General features: G+C 33.1%; 1 protein-coding gene and 3 pseudogenes across 1 annotated transcript in view; 2 read left to right on the top strand and 2 right to left on the bottom strand.

Moving 5' to 3' along the window:
• The window catches only part of LOC125850160 (G-type lectin S-receptor-like serine/threonine-protein kinase SD2-5), a 26549-nt pseudogene extending 24193 nt beyond the window's left edge, over positions 1-2356 (top strand).
• LOC125850161 (G-type lectin S-receptor-like serine/threonine-protein kinase SD2-5) lies at positions 523-1242 on the top strand (annotated as a pseudogene).
• Positions 2357-6441: 4085 nt separating the features above from the next.
• LOC125850163 (cytochrome P450 CYP72A219-like) lies at positions 6442-8949 on the bottom strand (annotated as a pseudogene).
• A 1212-nt stretch (positions 8950-10161) lies between these two features.
• The window catches only part of LOC125850165 (cytochrome P450 CYP72A219-like), a 7300-nt gene continuing 1379 nt past the window's right edge, over positions 10162-16082 (bottom strand). Inside the window, exons 2-5 of the mRNA XM_049530050.1 lie at positions 13497-13717; positions 11662-11906; positions 11126-11510; positions 10162-10638 (exon numbers count right to left, since the gene is read on the bottom strand). Coding sequence (XP_049386007.1) covers positions 10213-10638; positions 11126-11510; positions 11662-11906; positions 13497-13717 — 1277 coding nt within the window. The 3' untranslated portion in view covers positions 10162-10212. The remainder of the gene's footprint in view (positions 10639-11125; positions 11511-11661; positions 11907-13496; positions 13718-16082) is intronic.

The following is a 16082-nucleotide window of genomic DNA, read 5'->3' as shown; positions in this document are numbered from 1 at the left end:
TCTCTCTCACAGACAGCGAAGGAAGAGGCGAGACAGTATTTCTTAAGGTGCAGAATACCTCAATGGTGCAGACTCAGTCTCTAATCATTCCTGGAGGAAAGAAATCAAGACCTTTCAAAGTGATAATAGGATCTACTCTTGCAGCTTTCTTTGGGATAATATTAAGCATAGCTACTTGCTTTGTTATTTTCAGAAAAAGGACACATGAGTCCAGAAAAGCTGCAGATATTTTGGATCTAGCACCAATCTTACCGGGAATCCTAACTCGATTCTCTAACAATGAGCTGAAAATAATTACAGATGATTTCAGTAGAAAGCTCGGGGAAGGAGGATTTGGCTGTGTTTATGAAGGAACACTGAGAAAAGGCACTAAAGTAGCTGTGAAGCATCTGGATGGTGTAGGTCAAGTAAAGGAATCATTCTTAACAGAAGTAAAGGCAGTCGGTGGCATTCACCATATCAATCTGGTAAAACTCATTGGATTTTGTGCCGAAAAAAGCCAGACTTCTAATCTACGAGTTCATGGTGAATGGATAGCTGGATAGGTGGATTATGCATGAAAATCAAGAAAATGGGCTTACATGGAACACAAGGCAGAGGATGATATCAGATATCGCCAAAGGGTTTGCGTATCTACATGAGGATTGTAGCCATAAGATAATTCATTTGGACATCAAACCGCAAAACATCCTTCTAGATCAGTATTTCAATGCTAAGATATCAGATTTTGGGTTGTCGAAGCTAATTGAGAAAGACAAAAGCAAAGTTGTGACTAGAATGAGAGGAACACGGGGTTATTTAGCCCTTGAATGGTTAAGCTCAGTAATTACTGAGAAAGTTGATGTGTATGCTTTTGGATTTGTGCTCTTGGAAATTCTCTGTGGGCGAAAGAATTTGGATTGGTCCCAAGCTGATGAAGAAGATGTCCATTTGCTAAGTGTCTTTAGGTGAAAAGAGGAACAAGAGCAGCTCATAGATATGGTTGACGAAAACAACGAAGATATGCAGCTCCACAGGGAAGCAGTGACTGAAATGATGAGCCTTGCAGCATGGTGTCTACAGGGAGATTTTTCCAAGAGGCCTTCCATGTCATTGGTGGTTAAGGCATTGGAAGGTTTGGTGACTGTTGAAACCAACTTGAATTATGATTTCACATATGTACCTGAGGTTGGGGCAGGCAACCAAGAGAGGGAAGTTATTATCAGTTCAAAATTTCCTTCAATTTTATCGGGACCAAGGTAAGCAATATGCTTAAGATTTTGGATTTGAAAGAACCAAATATGGTTGCGTAATGTCAAATATTGCAACATTTTCAATTCTAGCATAACTTTTTATGGTGTATGAGATTATAATTCATGAAATGTAATGTTCATTCTTAACAGAAGTAAAGGCAGTCGGTGGCATTCACCATATCAATCTAGTAAAACTCATTGGATTTTGTGCCGAAAAAAGCCACAGGCTTCTAATCTATGAGTACATGGTGAATGGATCGCTGGATAGGTGGATTACGCATGAAAATCAAGAAAATGGGCTTACATGGAACACAAGGCAGAGGATAATATCAGACATCGCCAAAGGGTTAGCATATCTACATGAGGATTGCAGCCATAAGATAATTCATTTGGACATCAAACCACAAAACATCCTTCTAGATCAATATCTCAATGCTAAGATATCAGATTTTGGGTTGTCGAAGCTAATTGAGAAAGACAAAAGCGAAGTTGTGACTAGAATGAGAGGAACACGGGGTTATTTAGACCTTAAATGGTTGAGCTCGGTAATCACTGAGAAAGTTGATGTGTATGCTTTTGGAATTGTGCTCTTGGAAATTCTCTGTGGACGAAAGAATTTGGATTGGTCCCAAGCTGATGAAGAAGATGTCCATTTGCTAAGTGTATTTAGGAGAAAAGCGGAACAAGAGCAGCTCATGGATATGGTTGACAAAAACAATGAAGATATGCAGCTCCACAGGGAAGCAGTGACAGAAATGACGAGCCTCGCTGCATGGTGTCTACAGGGAGATTTTTCCAACAGGTCTTCCATGTCATTGGTGGTTAAGGCATTGGAAGGTTTGGTGACTGTTGAAACCAACTTGGATTATGATTTCACACATGTACCTGAGGTTGGAGCAGGCAACCAAGAGAGGGAAGTCATTATCAGTTCAAAATTTCCTTCAATTTTATCGGGACCAAGGTAAACAATATGCTTAAGATTTTGGATTTGAAGGAACCAAATATGGTTGCGTAATGTCAAATATTGCAACATTTTCAATTCTAGCATAACTTTTTTATGGTGTATGAGATAATAATTCATGAAATGTAATGTTAAGTAACTTCTATATTATATTTTTGAGCTTCATGTAGAGGATGTGTGAAAATCATATCATATCTCATATATCATATCATATTATATTAAAAGTGGGAAGGTTCTATGGTCAAAGTTGGATTACGAAAATGCCCTTCACTAATTTTTTTAATTAAAAAAATATATTTTACTAACTTCTAAAATCATATCAATAATGACAATTAAACTAGACCAAATACATGATTAGATGTTACAATTTATCATTTTCCACTTTTAATGAGTTTTAATTTAATGAGTTTTAATTGTTAACCCTCCTAGATTTTAAAGCTCATGAAATATTGAATAATTCTTTTATCCTTCAAGCAAATATTATGTTAAGAACATTTAAGTGAAAAATATAAATATAAATTCTATAAACATAATAAATAAATAAAAGTTAGAATAAAAAAAACAGAAGAGTGGTAGACGTAAAGCCATAGTAGGTGAAAAGGCAAACCAACAGACTTCTCTCATTTCTATATTCATTTGAATTGATTATGAAATAAATGACTCTTCTTTTCAGTTTTCAATATATTCTTAGCAGCTTCTTATGTTCTTCATCTATTAGTGAAAAATTAGGAGGAAAATTTATTAACAATTATTTGGTTCCGTTTTGTCAACACAACAATATTCATCTATAAAATTAGGTATTTATCTTTTTTTCTCTATTATATTTGTATTTTTTTCACAACTTTTGAGGTACAAAGTTTCTCTCTTTATGAATTGAATATATAAAAGGTCAATCCACTGCACTTTTGTGTTTATCATCATATAATTCTTATGTAATTTTTTCTTTATTGGTTATTCTTTCTTATTCAGGTTAATATATTGCTTATTTAACTTCTTTTTTTCATTTTGTATGATATGTATATTTTATTGCTTTTCACGTTAGTTGGATTGATGTTACAAATGCTTTTACTTTTTATACATGAGATAAGCTTAAGTAAATTTATATGGTAGTAGAGGTCAAACGTGCAACGCACGTTCTCAGGACTAGTTATATTATAAGTGGGAAGAACTCAAGTCAAAAGTTGAATTACGGTTTTACCCTCCTATAAATTAAATTGTTATAATAAGTTTAATTAAAATAGTAATGACTTTTGAATTTTCTTAGATTAATTCCATATATATATATATATATATTGCTATTATTATATCTAATTAATTAAACATTAAATAGTAATTATATTAATATTATTATAATAATAATAATAATAATAATAATAATAATAATAATAATAAAAGTGGGTAAGTGTATTTTTACTCTTTATAAACTAAAAAATTATAAATATAGTTTGGCACATCATTAATTCATCATTATCATTTCATTAAAAACTAATTAACGGCTCTAGATCTCTTTGCTTCAACTTCATTCTATTTATTTGTTTTTTAAAAAAAAATTACTAACCGTGCAATTCTAATTTTACTCGAAATTTAGTTTAGAAAATCTATATATAACTATATAGTTGGAAAATGAAAATGGTGATTTCACACCTCCAAAGCTCAGCATCTATATATGTTTTTCTTTTCTTTTTTCCAGATTTTTTAAACTTTCATCCGTATTTCAATAAAATCTCAATTTTCGAAATGATTTTCCTAATTAAAATGATTACAGTATGATTTATGAGCCTTAAATAAGGGAAGAGGAGGAGATTTTGGAATTGAATTACATATTTCACTATATACAATAATTATATTTTAAATAAGAAGAGGAAGAGATTCAATTTAATTGGATAGAGTAGACAACATTAATGACTCAAAGAAGAAAAGATATAGAATAAAGCTGGTAAGGGAGCTTAGCATTGAGTAAATTAAAAACGGCTTCTCTGGTAAATCCCCCCGGCGCTTTAACTTCAAAGTTGGATTACCATTTTACCCCTACTATAAGTTAAAATGTTATAAAATATTTAATTAGTCAAATATTAGAATTCTCAATAAGTTTTCTCTAATAAATATTTGTATTCATAACCGAATTTTTATGCAACCTATAATTACAATATTTAATATGTATTAACTTCTCACAATTGAATTATATATATATATATATATATAAATCAAATAATTAATTAAATATCTAATTAAAAAATATTATTTTGCGCACCTCAAGTAACAGTTAAATAAAATTCAATTAATTAATTTTTCAATTACATAAATTGAACGAGATTTGGAAGTGGAAAAGTGGTACTTTAATGCTCAGACAAACGTATCCAAGAAATTCACATAATACATGATTAATTGCTTTAAATTAACACATCATGTATTACTTTACCTAACTTTTACAATTCCTATAATTTGTCTTTTCATTTTCTTTAACTTATCAAATTCTAACACTTTTAAATTAGTAACCAATCTTTGTTAATATAACAATCAGTAGAATTTGAACAGTTCATTAAGTATTTAAGTGTAGATTAATAAATACATATTATGTTAAAAGGAATTTCAAAGAACATAAAAAAAAAACACTATATAAAGGTAACAAATGATTTCCTTTTCCTTCAAGTTTTGTTTCTTTAGTTGAGCAAAAAAAATCTGGCCTTCCTTCTCATGTTCTTTCTTTTCCTTTAAATTTTTCCTTTTGCATGAAACAAAGAAAATGGGAGATGGAGAAATATGTAGAGTTGATACATGTTGGAATTGAATAATTGTCATATCAATTTACATGCAACATTCAACATTCATTGGATGATATATGAAGATCGCTATCTGCGTATGGAGTGCTAGCAGAAATTCATGAGCTATGAAAAGGAGGAAGTTGGTTTCTTTGGAAGACTGTTTTAGAATTTTCATTAATTAATTTATTCTTATAATGTACTGTAATTATAATTGTTTGCGGCTATAGATAAATGCGACATTTATTTGTGTATTTGGAGGGAGTTATAAAATGATATCTTGTAGTATTTTACTGGGAACTACCAAGTTAAAAGTTTGGGAACTACTAAGTTAAAAGTTTATATCTGTGACATTCATCTTAATTTGTTTGTTATTGTTGATATAGTAGTTGGATATCACATGTTATATGCCTTCATGGCATCATGTGATTGGTATTGAAAAAATTATTTCATATTTTTTTGTATTTTGTAATGTGTCTTTATATGTATCTTCATATTTGAATTTACTGATTCATTTTATAGAAAGAATTAGGAGTATCCACGTCATATATAAATATAGTATCAAACTTTAAAAGGAAAATTTTCTTTTATTTTGATATGATATCATTGAATAAAAACTATTTTAGCTACCACAAAAAATAGGTATCTTCTCTTTAATAGTCGGGTAGATTTACTATTACTTTTTCTAGCCGGCATACATATATAATGATTACACATGATCGTACACATTACAAATGAAGTATACATATATAATATATTATATACACATCGATTTTATTTTTTATAGTTTAATCAATTGGATGAACAACTATTTGTGTTAATTCTTCAAAAATACTTTTAATTGCAAATTTTTGCTACATTTATTTTCAAAACTAAATATGTATGTAATTTTTAAAATATCATTAATATGGGAAACACGTGCAACGCGCGTGCACGAAAACTAGTATATATATATATATACAAGTCCACAAAATTCACTGTGTTCTTAAGAAATTTAATCCCCTCAATGTACCCGAGGTTGTGGATTATTGCCTCCCAGGATAAAATGGATAGACCTATTAAAGAAGTAGTGGTACCTCACACTTCAATAACTTCAGCAAACTCAAAAGTCAGCAACGAAATCATACCTATTATAGAAGTAGTGATACCTCACACTTTAGCAACAAAATCATACCTATTAAAGAAGAAGTGGTACCTCACACTTTAATAACTTCACCGAACTCAAAAGTCAGCAACGGAATCACACACTTTAAGGAGAAAATTCCAACAAAATACTTGGTTTGTAAGAAAATACATGTGTGCAGAAGAAGGAGAAAATTTGATATGATGGTGCGGTGTGAACTCACATGTTCAGAATAGGCATGCCGATGCCGAGGCCAAGCGAGCGATGATGATGCGAGGGGGCACCCTCTCCTTAGGCCTTTAAGGGCTAAAGGAAGTGTTTTACTAAACATAAATTCGATTGCTAAGGAAAAAAAAATAAATTCAATCAAAAGCTAAACAACTTTGATAACATTAACAAAACTGCAGTTAATGTTTTAAATTAGAAGCATGACTTCCACCATCACCCAACAATTTAGTATCGATCATTTGAATGATGCATGTAGATCAACGTACAACACAAATGACGTAAATATAATCTTAAAGTTTGCGCATAAGCAGAGGAGCACCATACTGAGGATGAATAGCCACTACTGCAACTGGAGCATGAGTATATGACGGAGAGAGTTCAAAGGAGAACTTTTGTAGTATCATTGCTATTGCCATCTTTGCTTCCATCATTGCAAAGTTTTGTCCAATGCAAATTCAGGGTCCCCAACCAAATGGAATAAACGAGACTTGTCCGTTTGTTGCCTTTGACACTCCACTGAATCTTTCTGGTTTGAATTCCTTCGTGTCTTCACCCCATAATTCCTTGTTATAATGTACTAAGATTGCGGGTATAACGAGTAGTACTTCAGCTGGCAGACTCAGCGCACCCAATTTTACTTCATCTTTGTTCCTTCTACCATATATCGGTGCTGGGGGAAATAGCCTTAACGTCTCGTACAAGATCATTGTCACCTAAGGAAAACAAACATGTATTACATAAGTTGGCAGTAGAATTAGTGCACTAATGAGCGAAATTTTGTGAAAAGTACCTTACAATTTTTAGACGACTAAGTCCTTCAAAATCTGGTTTTTCATTTCCGAATACATTAAAAACCTCCTCTCTTGCACGTACTTGCCACTCTCGATGTAGGCACAGTAATATCATCGTCCATACGAGCAACACTGAAGTGGTATATTGTCCAGCAAAATAGAATAACTTGCACTCTTCAATCACTTCTATTGTTGTCATTCCGAAATCTTTGTTTCCATGTTGTTCAATTTCTTTCGTATTGGATTCAAGTAATATGCCTAATAAATCTTCATTATTAGTACTAGTCTCCCCTGCTTTCATCGCCATCAATCTTTTGTCAATGATACACCTAATTGTCGCTTGAATTTCCTTTTCGATTTCCAACATTCTTTTCTTCTTCTTACTAGGCAAGAACCTTGTAATAACAATCTAAGTAAATTCTCTATGCTATGAAGTAGAAATTTGATCCAATACTTTAAATTGTACGTACCTCGACCCTGGTATATAAATCGAAAAAACGTGTTCCATTACATACTCAGCTTGTTCTTTCTGAAGTTCAAATACTATTCTGCCTTCTTCATAGCTACTCCCAAATGCAGTTCGAGAAATGACTTCACCTGTCATTAGTTGAAAGTGTGGCCATACATCGAGCTCGACTGATGTTTCCTTTGGAACAGCCTCCTCCCATTTGCTTATCATTTCACTACAACTCTGATAAAATGCTGGAACCATATGCTGTTACGTAGACTGGTTAATTTCACTCATGATCACTAATTTCTATATACTAGCTATACGCAAAAAAAAAAGAAAGATATAGTAGTATTTATAACCTTTAGTTTCTCAAAATGGAAGGCGGGATTGATGATTTTTCTATGCTTAGCCCATTTCTGTTCCTCAAGGGTAACGAGACCTTGAACCAATAACTTCGCGAATGGATTAGAATGCTTATTCTTGTGATACACATAATGTTTTTCAAAAATTATCTTTATAAGTGAAGGTTCTGTGATGAATACTATAGGCTTGGGGCCTAGCCAGGCAAAAGAATTTTTACCTGCAGAGTATTTATCAGTTTTGTGTTAGTAAAAAAAGCAAAGCTTATACTAAAATAGATTGTAAGTGATATATCGCCTACGGGTTCAACAAAACTAGTACTAGTTTTAGTTCAAACTCTATATTTGTGTTTAAAAATCTATTTAATACGTAGAGATATATAATTCATCAAGAACTCAATAAGCTGCTTTTTCAAGAATCCAGAATTCATAAACTCAATTATACTATGCCACGATACTTCAACTAGAGGAGCGACCAGTTGGTTCACCAGACCCCAACCTAGCATCACACATTCTAGAGACAAAGTATGGAACTCCTCCCAAAATTACATTATTCGAGCCAGAATTGGCCGTTAGTGGACTACCTCCACGTTTTAAATGAGATGGTCACACATTTAAACATGATATCAGATCAGGCAAAGACCCTGAATTCAAGTCTTATATAATAACAAAAATTATGTGATTGGTCCATGAAAGGAATATGATTAAGCAAACTTGTTAGATTGTTGTACTTACCATTTTTATTGATGGAGTCACAGAAAAAAGGGATGAGCCTTTGAGGTACATCATCAGAGAAATTGATGGGCTTAGATTTGGCTTCATTGAGTTTATTTGTAAGCTCTTTCAAATCTCCATAGAGTAATTTGTATGGATTTCCCTTAAGACCACTCTTTCTCAAGTATTTCTCAAATTTTTTTGGCCTAAACCATGCCCAATTCAACACTTTCCATGTGTAAATTACTAACAAAATTGCAACACAAGTTGTTGCTATCATCTCTACTCCCACAAGTGATAAGTACTCCATATTTAAAAAGGCTTCTCTCAAGTACTCTTTTCTCTTATATATATGAAAAATAAATTAAGCATATCCAGACATCTCAATTCATCTTACTCATGTGTTAGTTGAACACTTGAATTAACTTACAAAAAAATGATCATCTAGACACTTCTAAAATTTATGTGTTACATAATTGTTGAGGTGTCCATGAGACACAATGTGGACGACTTGTGATGTCTAGATATGCATTGTCAAAATTAAAGTGATTCACTAACTATTGAGACCAAGTTAAAGATAGTTTATATTTATTATGCCTTTCTATTATATCAACGACAAGATGGGGTATATATTTGATGAATTTTCCACAACTAATAAATGTGTTTGTCCCAATTGGTCAAATTTGTGGACTTTTATAGGATGATTGATTGACAAAATATAGACTAGTGCGTGAACGAGGGCCAAGACTTTTCCATGATTTTGAATTTCTTACCTTGTATTTTTTTCCCTCGTAAACACAAAAATTCAATAAGTTGTGAAAACTATCGGACTTTCATCAATTCTTATACAATCTTACCAAATGAGCAAACCAAAGTTCATAAATAAGATATCGGAATATCCTAAGGCGTAATATTAGTAAATCACATATCTCCATATTCTTTTAATAAATAAATGTTTGTGATTATAAATTGCAAATAAACATAATTTTAGAAAGATTCACTAGTCAATAATAGTATTGCCTAGTTATTCTTTAATATTATCCCTTCACATGACATGAACAATCTCTTCACGTCGAGCATGAGTTTTTTTTTTGAATAATTTAAAATGGTTGGTCTTTTTTCTTTTGCAAAATATAAACTCATGGGTCCAGCTTTACATTTAAAAATAAATAAATTGAAAGCACTATTTGGAATCCCAAATCATACTTTTTGAAGAATTTGGGATTGATTTCAAATCATGACTACATATCTCACAAATTCTGCTCTGCACCCTAAAAGAACTTATGTCCCACTAAACATAAACTCGATTGCTAAGGAAATAAATAAATAAAAATCAACCCATTTGAAGAAAAAAAAAGTACAATTAAAGGAACTATTGTCCTCCACCAAAATGTTAAAACATACAAGGAAAAATAGGAGATTTGAGATGGAGCACAAACCATATCAAAAGCTAAAAAACTTTGATAACATTAACCAAACTGCAGTTAATGTTTGAATTTGAAACATGACTTCCACGATCTCGCAACATAGTATATCAATCATTCAAATGATGCATGTAGATCAACGTACAACACCAATGTCGTAAAATATCATCTTAAAGCTTGCGCATAAGCAGAGGAGCGCCATACTGAGGATGAATAGTCACTATTGCAAATGGAGCATGTGTATATGATGGTGAGAGTTCAAAGGAGAACTTTTGTACTATCATTGCTATCGCCATTTTTGCTTCCATCATTGCAAAGTTTTGTCCGATGCAAACACGCGGTCCCCAGCTAAATGGGATAAACGAGACTTGTCCTTTCATTGCCTTTGACACTCCTTCACTGAATCTCTCTGGTTTGAATTCCTTCGCGTCTTCACCCCATACCTCCTTATCATAATGTAATAGGATTGTGGGTATAATGAGTTGCACTCCGGCTGGTAGATTTAGCTCCCCCAATTTCACTTCCTCTTCAGTCCTTCTACCAGATGATGGCAATGGAGGGAATAGCCTTAATGTCTCGTACAAGATCATCGTTACCTAAAAAAACACTGTAAGTTGATTAGCCTCAACTTAAGATTTTTCTGCTTATAACTTTCAACGCACTTTTGGTCTGACCAAAATTTTTAAGTACTATTTTATCACTACTATAGTTCAAAATCCAGTGAATGTCTTCTCAAAACAACACGACTAACTCCGTCTCCATTTCATTTCTGGCCTTCATCCTTCTCCTTGTAAATATACTTTTTCATTTATATTAACACAAATGCTTATGGTCATTGTTTTTACCAAACATCTTAATTGTTTCTGCTTCTATCCGAACATGCAACTGTCTATTTGTACAATCAATTTCAACACATAAAAATGGTTTTCAACACTGAATGTTTATTAACTAATCTCAAATAGTTAAGCCAATCGGGCTCCAAGTCCACTTCTTGTCTCGACAGTCCTATCGAATAACTATATTGAGTACATAAAACGTACTCATTAAAAGATTGGAAGAAAAGAACTTGCGAAAAGTACTTACAATTTTCAAGCGATTTAGTCCTTCCAAATCTGGTTTATTATTTCCAAAGACGTGCAACACCTCCTCTCTGGCACGTACTTGCCACTCTGGATGTAAGCAGAGCAAAATCATTGTCCATACGAGTAACACTGAAGTGGTCTCTTGTCCAGCAAAATAGAATAATTTGCACTCGTCTACCACGTCTGATATAGTCATTCCAAAATCTTTTCTACAATGAAGTTCAATTTCTTTCATATTGGATTCAAGTAATATGCCCAATAAGTCATCTTTACTAGTCTCCCCTCCTTCGATTGCTCTCAATCTTTTGTCAATGATACGCCTAATTGTCGTTTGAATTTCCTTTTCGATTTTCAGCATTCTTCTGTTCATTTTAGTAGGCAAGAACCTATATAAACAAAGTTATTCGAATTACAGGGAAAGTCTTCTAGTAGAAAAATTGTTAAGGATCAGATTTTTCATATTTAATTACAGAGAGATTTTGCAAGCACAAAAGAAAGTATCGAACATGGAAATGTGATGTACATAAATTGTTGTACCTTGATCCTGGTATATGAATTGAACGTGCTATTCTGATTACATACTCAGCTTGTTCGTTCTGAAGTTCAAATACTGTTCTTCCTTCTTCATAGCTACTCCCAAATGATGTACGAGATATGACTTCACTGGACATTATTTGAAGGTCTGGCCATACATCGAGTTCGAATGATGTTCCCTTTGGAACAATTTCCTCCCATTTGCTTAGCATTTCTCTACAACTCACATAAAATGCTGGCAGCATATGCTGTAAACAGATGAAAAAACCAACAACTATAAATGGATAACTTCTTAATGTTTAAGGCATCTCAATAAGCAATACTAAGTAGCACAGGGAAATTTACCATGTTTTCTAAATTCTAAATTTGGTTCTCCCTATTATTCAATTAGTTTTCTTACTTCCGTTCTAAGTCAGTTTAAAAAAGAATGCTACTTTCTATATTTAGTAATTCTTCAATTATGATATCCCACATGGCAGGTTTCAGACTACAAGATTCAAAGCATATTATGGTACAATATACACATATTTAGTTTAAGCCTACAAGTCTCCCTTATTTTCATAAATATCGTCTCTGCCCAATCAAACTACAACAACAATAACACATCCACTATAATACCACAAGTAGAATATGGGCATGATGGTTGTTGAAGTTTGATTTTAGTTATTGTAGTAACTTTTAGCAAAATAAGTTATTTAGTTTGAATAAATTTGAATTTTGAATTTTAGTTACTTTGTATAAATGTTGTTAGATATTTTAGGTTGTTTAAATTTTAAATTATGCAGATATCTTTTTGTGCTACCCCATTTTTAAAAAACACCAACAGTGGTATCAAAGCTTCATTGATCTTAAGGGATATGTGAAATCTTCCAAAGAACTACCATACATTTTTAACCCGTAAGGGCTACCTTTTTAACCCATCAGGGCTACCCATTTTAACCCATCAAGGCTACCTTTTCAACCAATGCTTTTTTCAATGCACAGACTTTTCTAAATCATTTTTTAACCAAAATAATGACAAGCAAAAGTCTCTCTTTGATTGCCCCATAACTTTTCACAGACAAAAACTATCAAATTTGGTCTGTGAGAATAAGACCATATTTTGAAGCATATGTGATATGTGAGGTTGTGGTGGAAGAAAAACCCTTACAACTTCTCTCTGCAAATCATACAAAAGTTCATATTAAAGCACTTTCAAAAAAACTTCTACACAAGACAATGTCATCGCATGTGTTTTTAAAGAACAAAATTCAAAAGAAGAAAAAGAAAAAAGAAGAAATTTTGTAAGTTCAAAAACAATGAAAAAAACCCAGCATCAACTACCAAAGCAAAAATTGAGGAGGAACATTTTTTTCAATTGCAATAACTAAAGCAAAGGAGGAGTGTTGAAGTTTGCTTTTAGTTACTGCAACAACTTTTAGCAAAAGAAGTTATTTAGTTTGAATAAATTTGAATTTTGAATTTTAGTTAGTTTGTTTATATTGTTGAGATATTTTAGGTTGTTTAAAATTTTAAATTATGCAGATTATGTGTTTTATGTTGGCTATTTAGATCCCCCTCAATGCTTAATAAAATTATTGAAAGCTATTGAAAGTCATTTCAATCCATTGGGAGACATTTTCAATCTTTTTGTGCTGCCCCATTTTTAAAAAACACCAACAAGGGTGTATACACAGAAACTTACCCCTACCTTGTGAATGTAGAGAGGTTGTTTTCGAAAGACCCCCAGTTCAAGTATAACAATTCAAAACAAGTTCGAAAAGGAAATATATTAGTGAAGAAAGCACGTTGAAAATAATGGAGAAAAGAACATCAACAACAAGAGTAATAAGTAGAACCTTCAACTTCTCTACGTGAAAGGCGGGATTGATGATTTTTTTGTGTTTGGCCCATTTGTCTCCCTCAATATTTGCTAGACCCTGAGCCAATAACTTGGTCATTGGATTGGGATGATTTTGCTTTAGATACACATAATTCTTTGTGAAAATCTCTTTTACATGTTCAGGGTCTGTGATCAACACTACTGGATATGGGCCTAGCCACATAAAATAATTTTTACCTGCGAGTAATCACTTTAATTTTTGGTTAGTAAAATCTAAAATCTCGAGTTTTTGCTACTTCATCTACCTCAATTTATGTGGCACACTTTCCTATTTAATCAGTCCCAAAAAAAAAATGATACATTTCATTATTTGAGAAATATTTAATGTCTCTATCAACATTTTATCCACGTTGGATCTCACTTATTTGGCAAAAAAACGCACAAAAGAAGTTCAATATTTCTTAAATTTTGTATCCAGTTAAACTACACCACATAATTTAGGACAAAGGGGAATATGATTTATTGCATTTTCCACAAAGAAATTTCAAGAACAAAATCACTAATGAAAGAAAATAAGAAAGGCATAATACATAAAAGTACCCTTCAACTTGACTTCAGCTGACATCTATGCCCTTCAACTTTGGGTGTGCACAAGTAGACACTTAGCAAATAGATACATTCATCTTACGTGGCATCCTACATGACAATTTTGTGTCGTACATGGTGTCCTACGTGTATTATACTGTAACATCCGACAATTTAAAATGAATATGAAGAAGCTTGAAATTGGAAGTAGTCATTTTTGGGAAAATTCAGAATCTGGAAAATTTGGCTAAGTCCAGAATCTGGAAATTTGGCTAAGTTCAAAAATCTGGAAATTTGGCTAAGTGTGGAAATCAGTGGGTTTTTGGCCAACTTTGAGCAGTCATAACTCCTAGCTCAGGATGAGCCAGGAGTAGTTACAGTTATTTTTGGAAAGCCCTTGGAACGATCTTTCCAACGCCACTGAGTTTGCTCGATTCCGAGTTCGTATGAGCGAGTTATGCCCTTTGAAAGTTGGGCAGTTGGCAGGGAGTCCGTCCGGAAATTTAAGGGCATTTTGGTCTTTTCACAAATCATTTCTTTTGAGGTTATATTGTTGTGTTAGGCTGATTGTGGATCATTTTTGTTCCATTTTAAAAGAGTAAGAGATAGGGTTTTTGAGAGAAGAAGAGAGAAAGAAGAGAAGAAGAAGAGGAGATCAAGGAGTTTCCGTCAAAGATCGTCGTAGAAATCGTCGGGGGTGATCCCTAATAGGTATGTGAGTTCTTTGTGTGGGTTGATACTTTCCCCCACACACCAAGCTCATTTTATGATTTTAGAAAATATTGGATTTGTTGTTGAAGTTGTTAGTTGTTGTTGATGTTAGTTGTGTTGTGGAAGTTATTGTTGGTTGTGGGACATGATTTGGTTGTGTTCTTGAGTTGAATCTCTTGTATGTTGAGGGATTTTCTGATCCTTAGTGTTGGTTGGTTCATACCCCCACACACCAACTCGTTTTTAATTCCAAGAAAAGATTTATTTTGGTTGTTGAAGTTGTTGGTTGTGTTGTTGAAGTTCTTGCTGATTTGGGACAGGATTTGGTTGTGTTTTTTAGTGGAATTCACTGTATGTTGAGGGGTTTATGACCCTAAGTGTTTGGGAAAAGAACCTTTGAAGTTAAGAGGGTTTAGAGTTGGCAACATGAAGGAGAAAAGTCAGGCTGCTTTCAGGAAACAAGTCTGCGTTGCAGCTGTGTTCCCTCTGTGAACAGAATCTGATCTGTTTTCAGAATTTAATTTCGAAATTCTTCTTAAGTTTAGCTGTCCTAAATTATTCCTAATCATCATGGGGTCCTTCCAAACGCAAATCATTACCCTTGAATTCATAATCCATTTCAAGGAGAGTTAGTTCCAAGTCAAGTAAAGTTAGAAGTCAAGTGATGTTAAGAGTTCAGCTTAGAAGTGAAGTAAGTCAAAGCAAGTTTTCAAAGTTGTTCAAGAGTCTTTAGTGAATGTTTTAGCTTCAATTTTTAAGACTCGAGTTTCAAGTCAAGTCAAAAGTATTGAGTTTCAAGTCAAGTCAAAAGTTTCATGTTAAGTTAAGAGTTTCACATCAAGCCAAGAGTACAAGTAAAGTAAAGAGTTTAAAGTTGAGTTCATTTCTCAAAGTTATTAGGGAACTATGTATTTCCAAAGAAATTTTAAAGAAATGTCTTTACATTTAAACAAGGTTGGAAACTGAGATTTCCAAAGAGCCTTCGGGCTAGTTTTTGAGTAATTATCTCATATCAGCAGGAATAAATATGTTTTAAAAATATAAGAGCTAGTACATTTTTGGGAGTAGTATCGAGCACCAAATTGGGGGAGTGTTCAAAGAACCCACAGCCCCCATAGAACCATGTTAGCCACCATGGGTAGAAAAGGATCATACTTTTTAGATGAATCCTTTTCAGATTAGACTAGTGGATCCATTAGGCAGTTCAGGTCTTATACCTTTGGCCGGGTATAAGATGCTCTGGCAGCGTGAGGTCGATCGCTGTATCATCACTATAGCTCTTATGTGATGGTTGTCGGTTAGAGAA

The sequence above is a fragment of the Solanum stenotomum genome, unplaced genomic scaffold (genome assembly GCF_019186545.1).
Source record: "Solanum stenotomum isolate F172 unplaced genomic scaffold, ASM1918654v1 scaffold14624, whole genome shotgun sequence".
Classification (NCBI taxonomy): Eukaryota; Viridiplantae; Streptophyta; class Magnoliopsida; order Solanales; family Solanaceae; genus Solanum; species Solanum stenotomum.
This window is presented reverse-complemented; position numbering and strand designations above follow the sequence as displayed.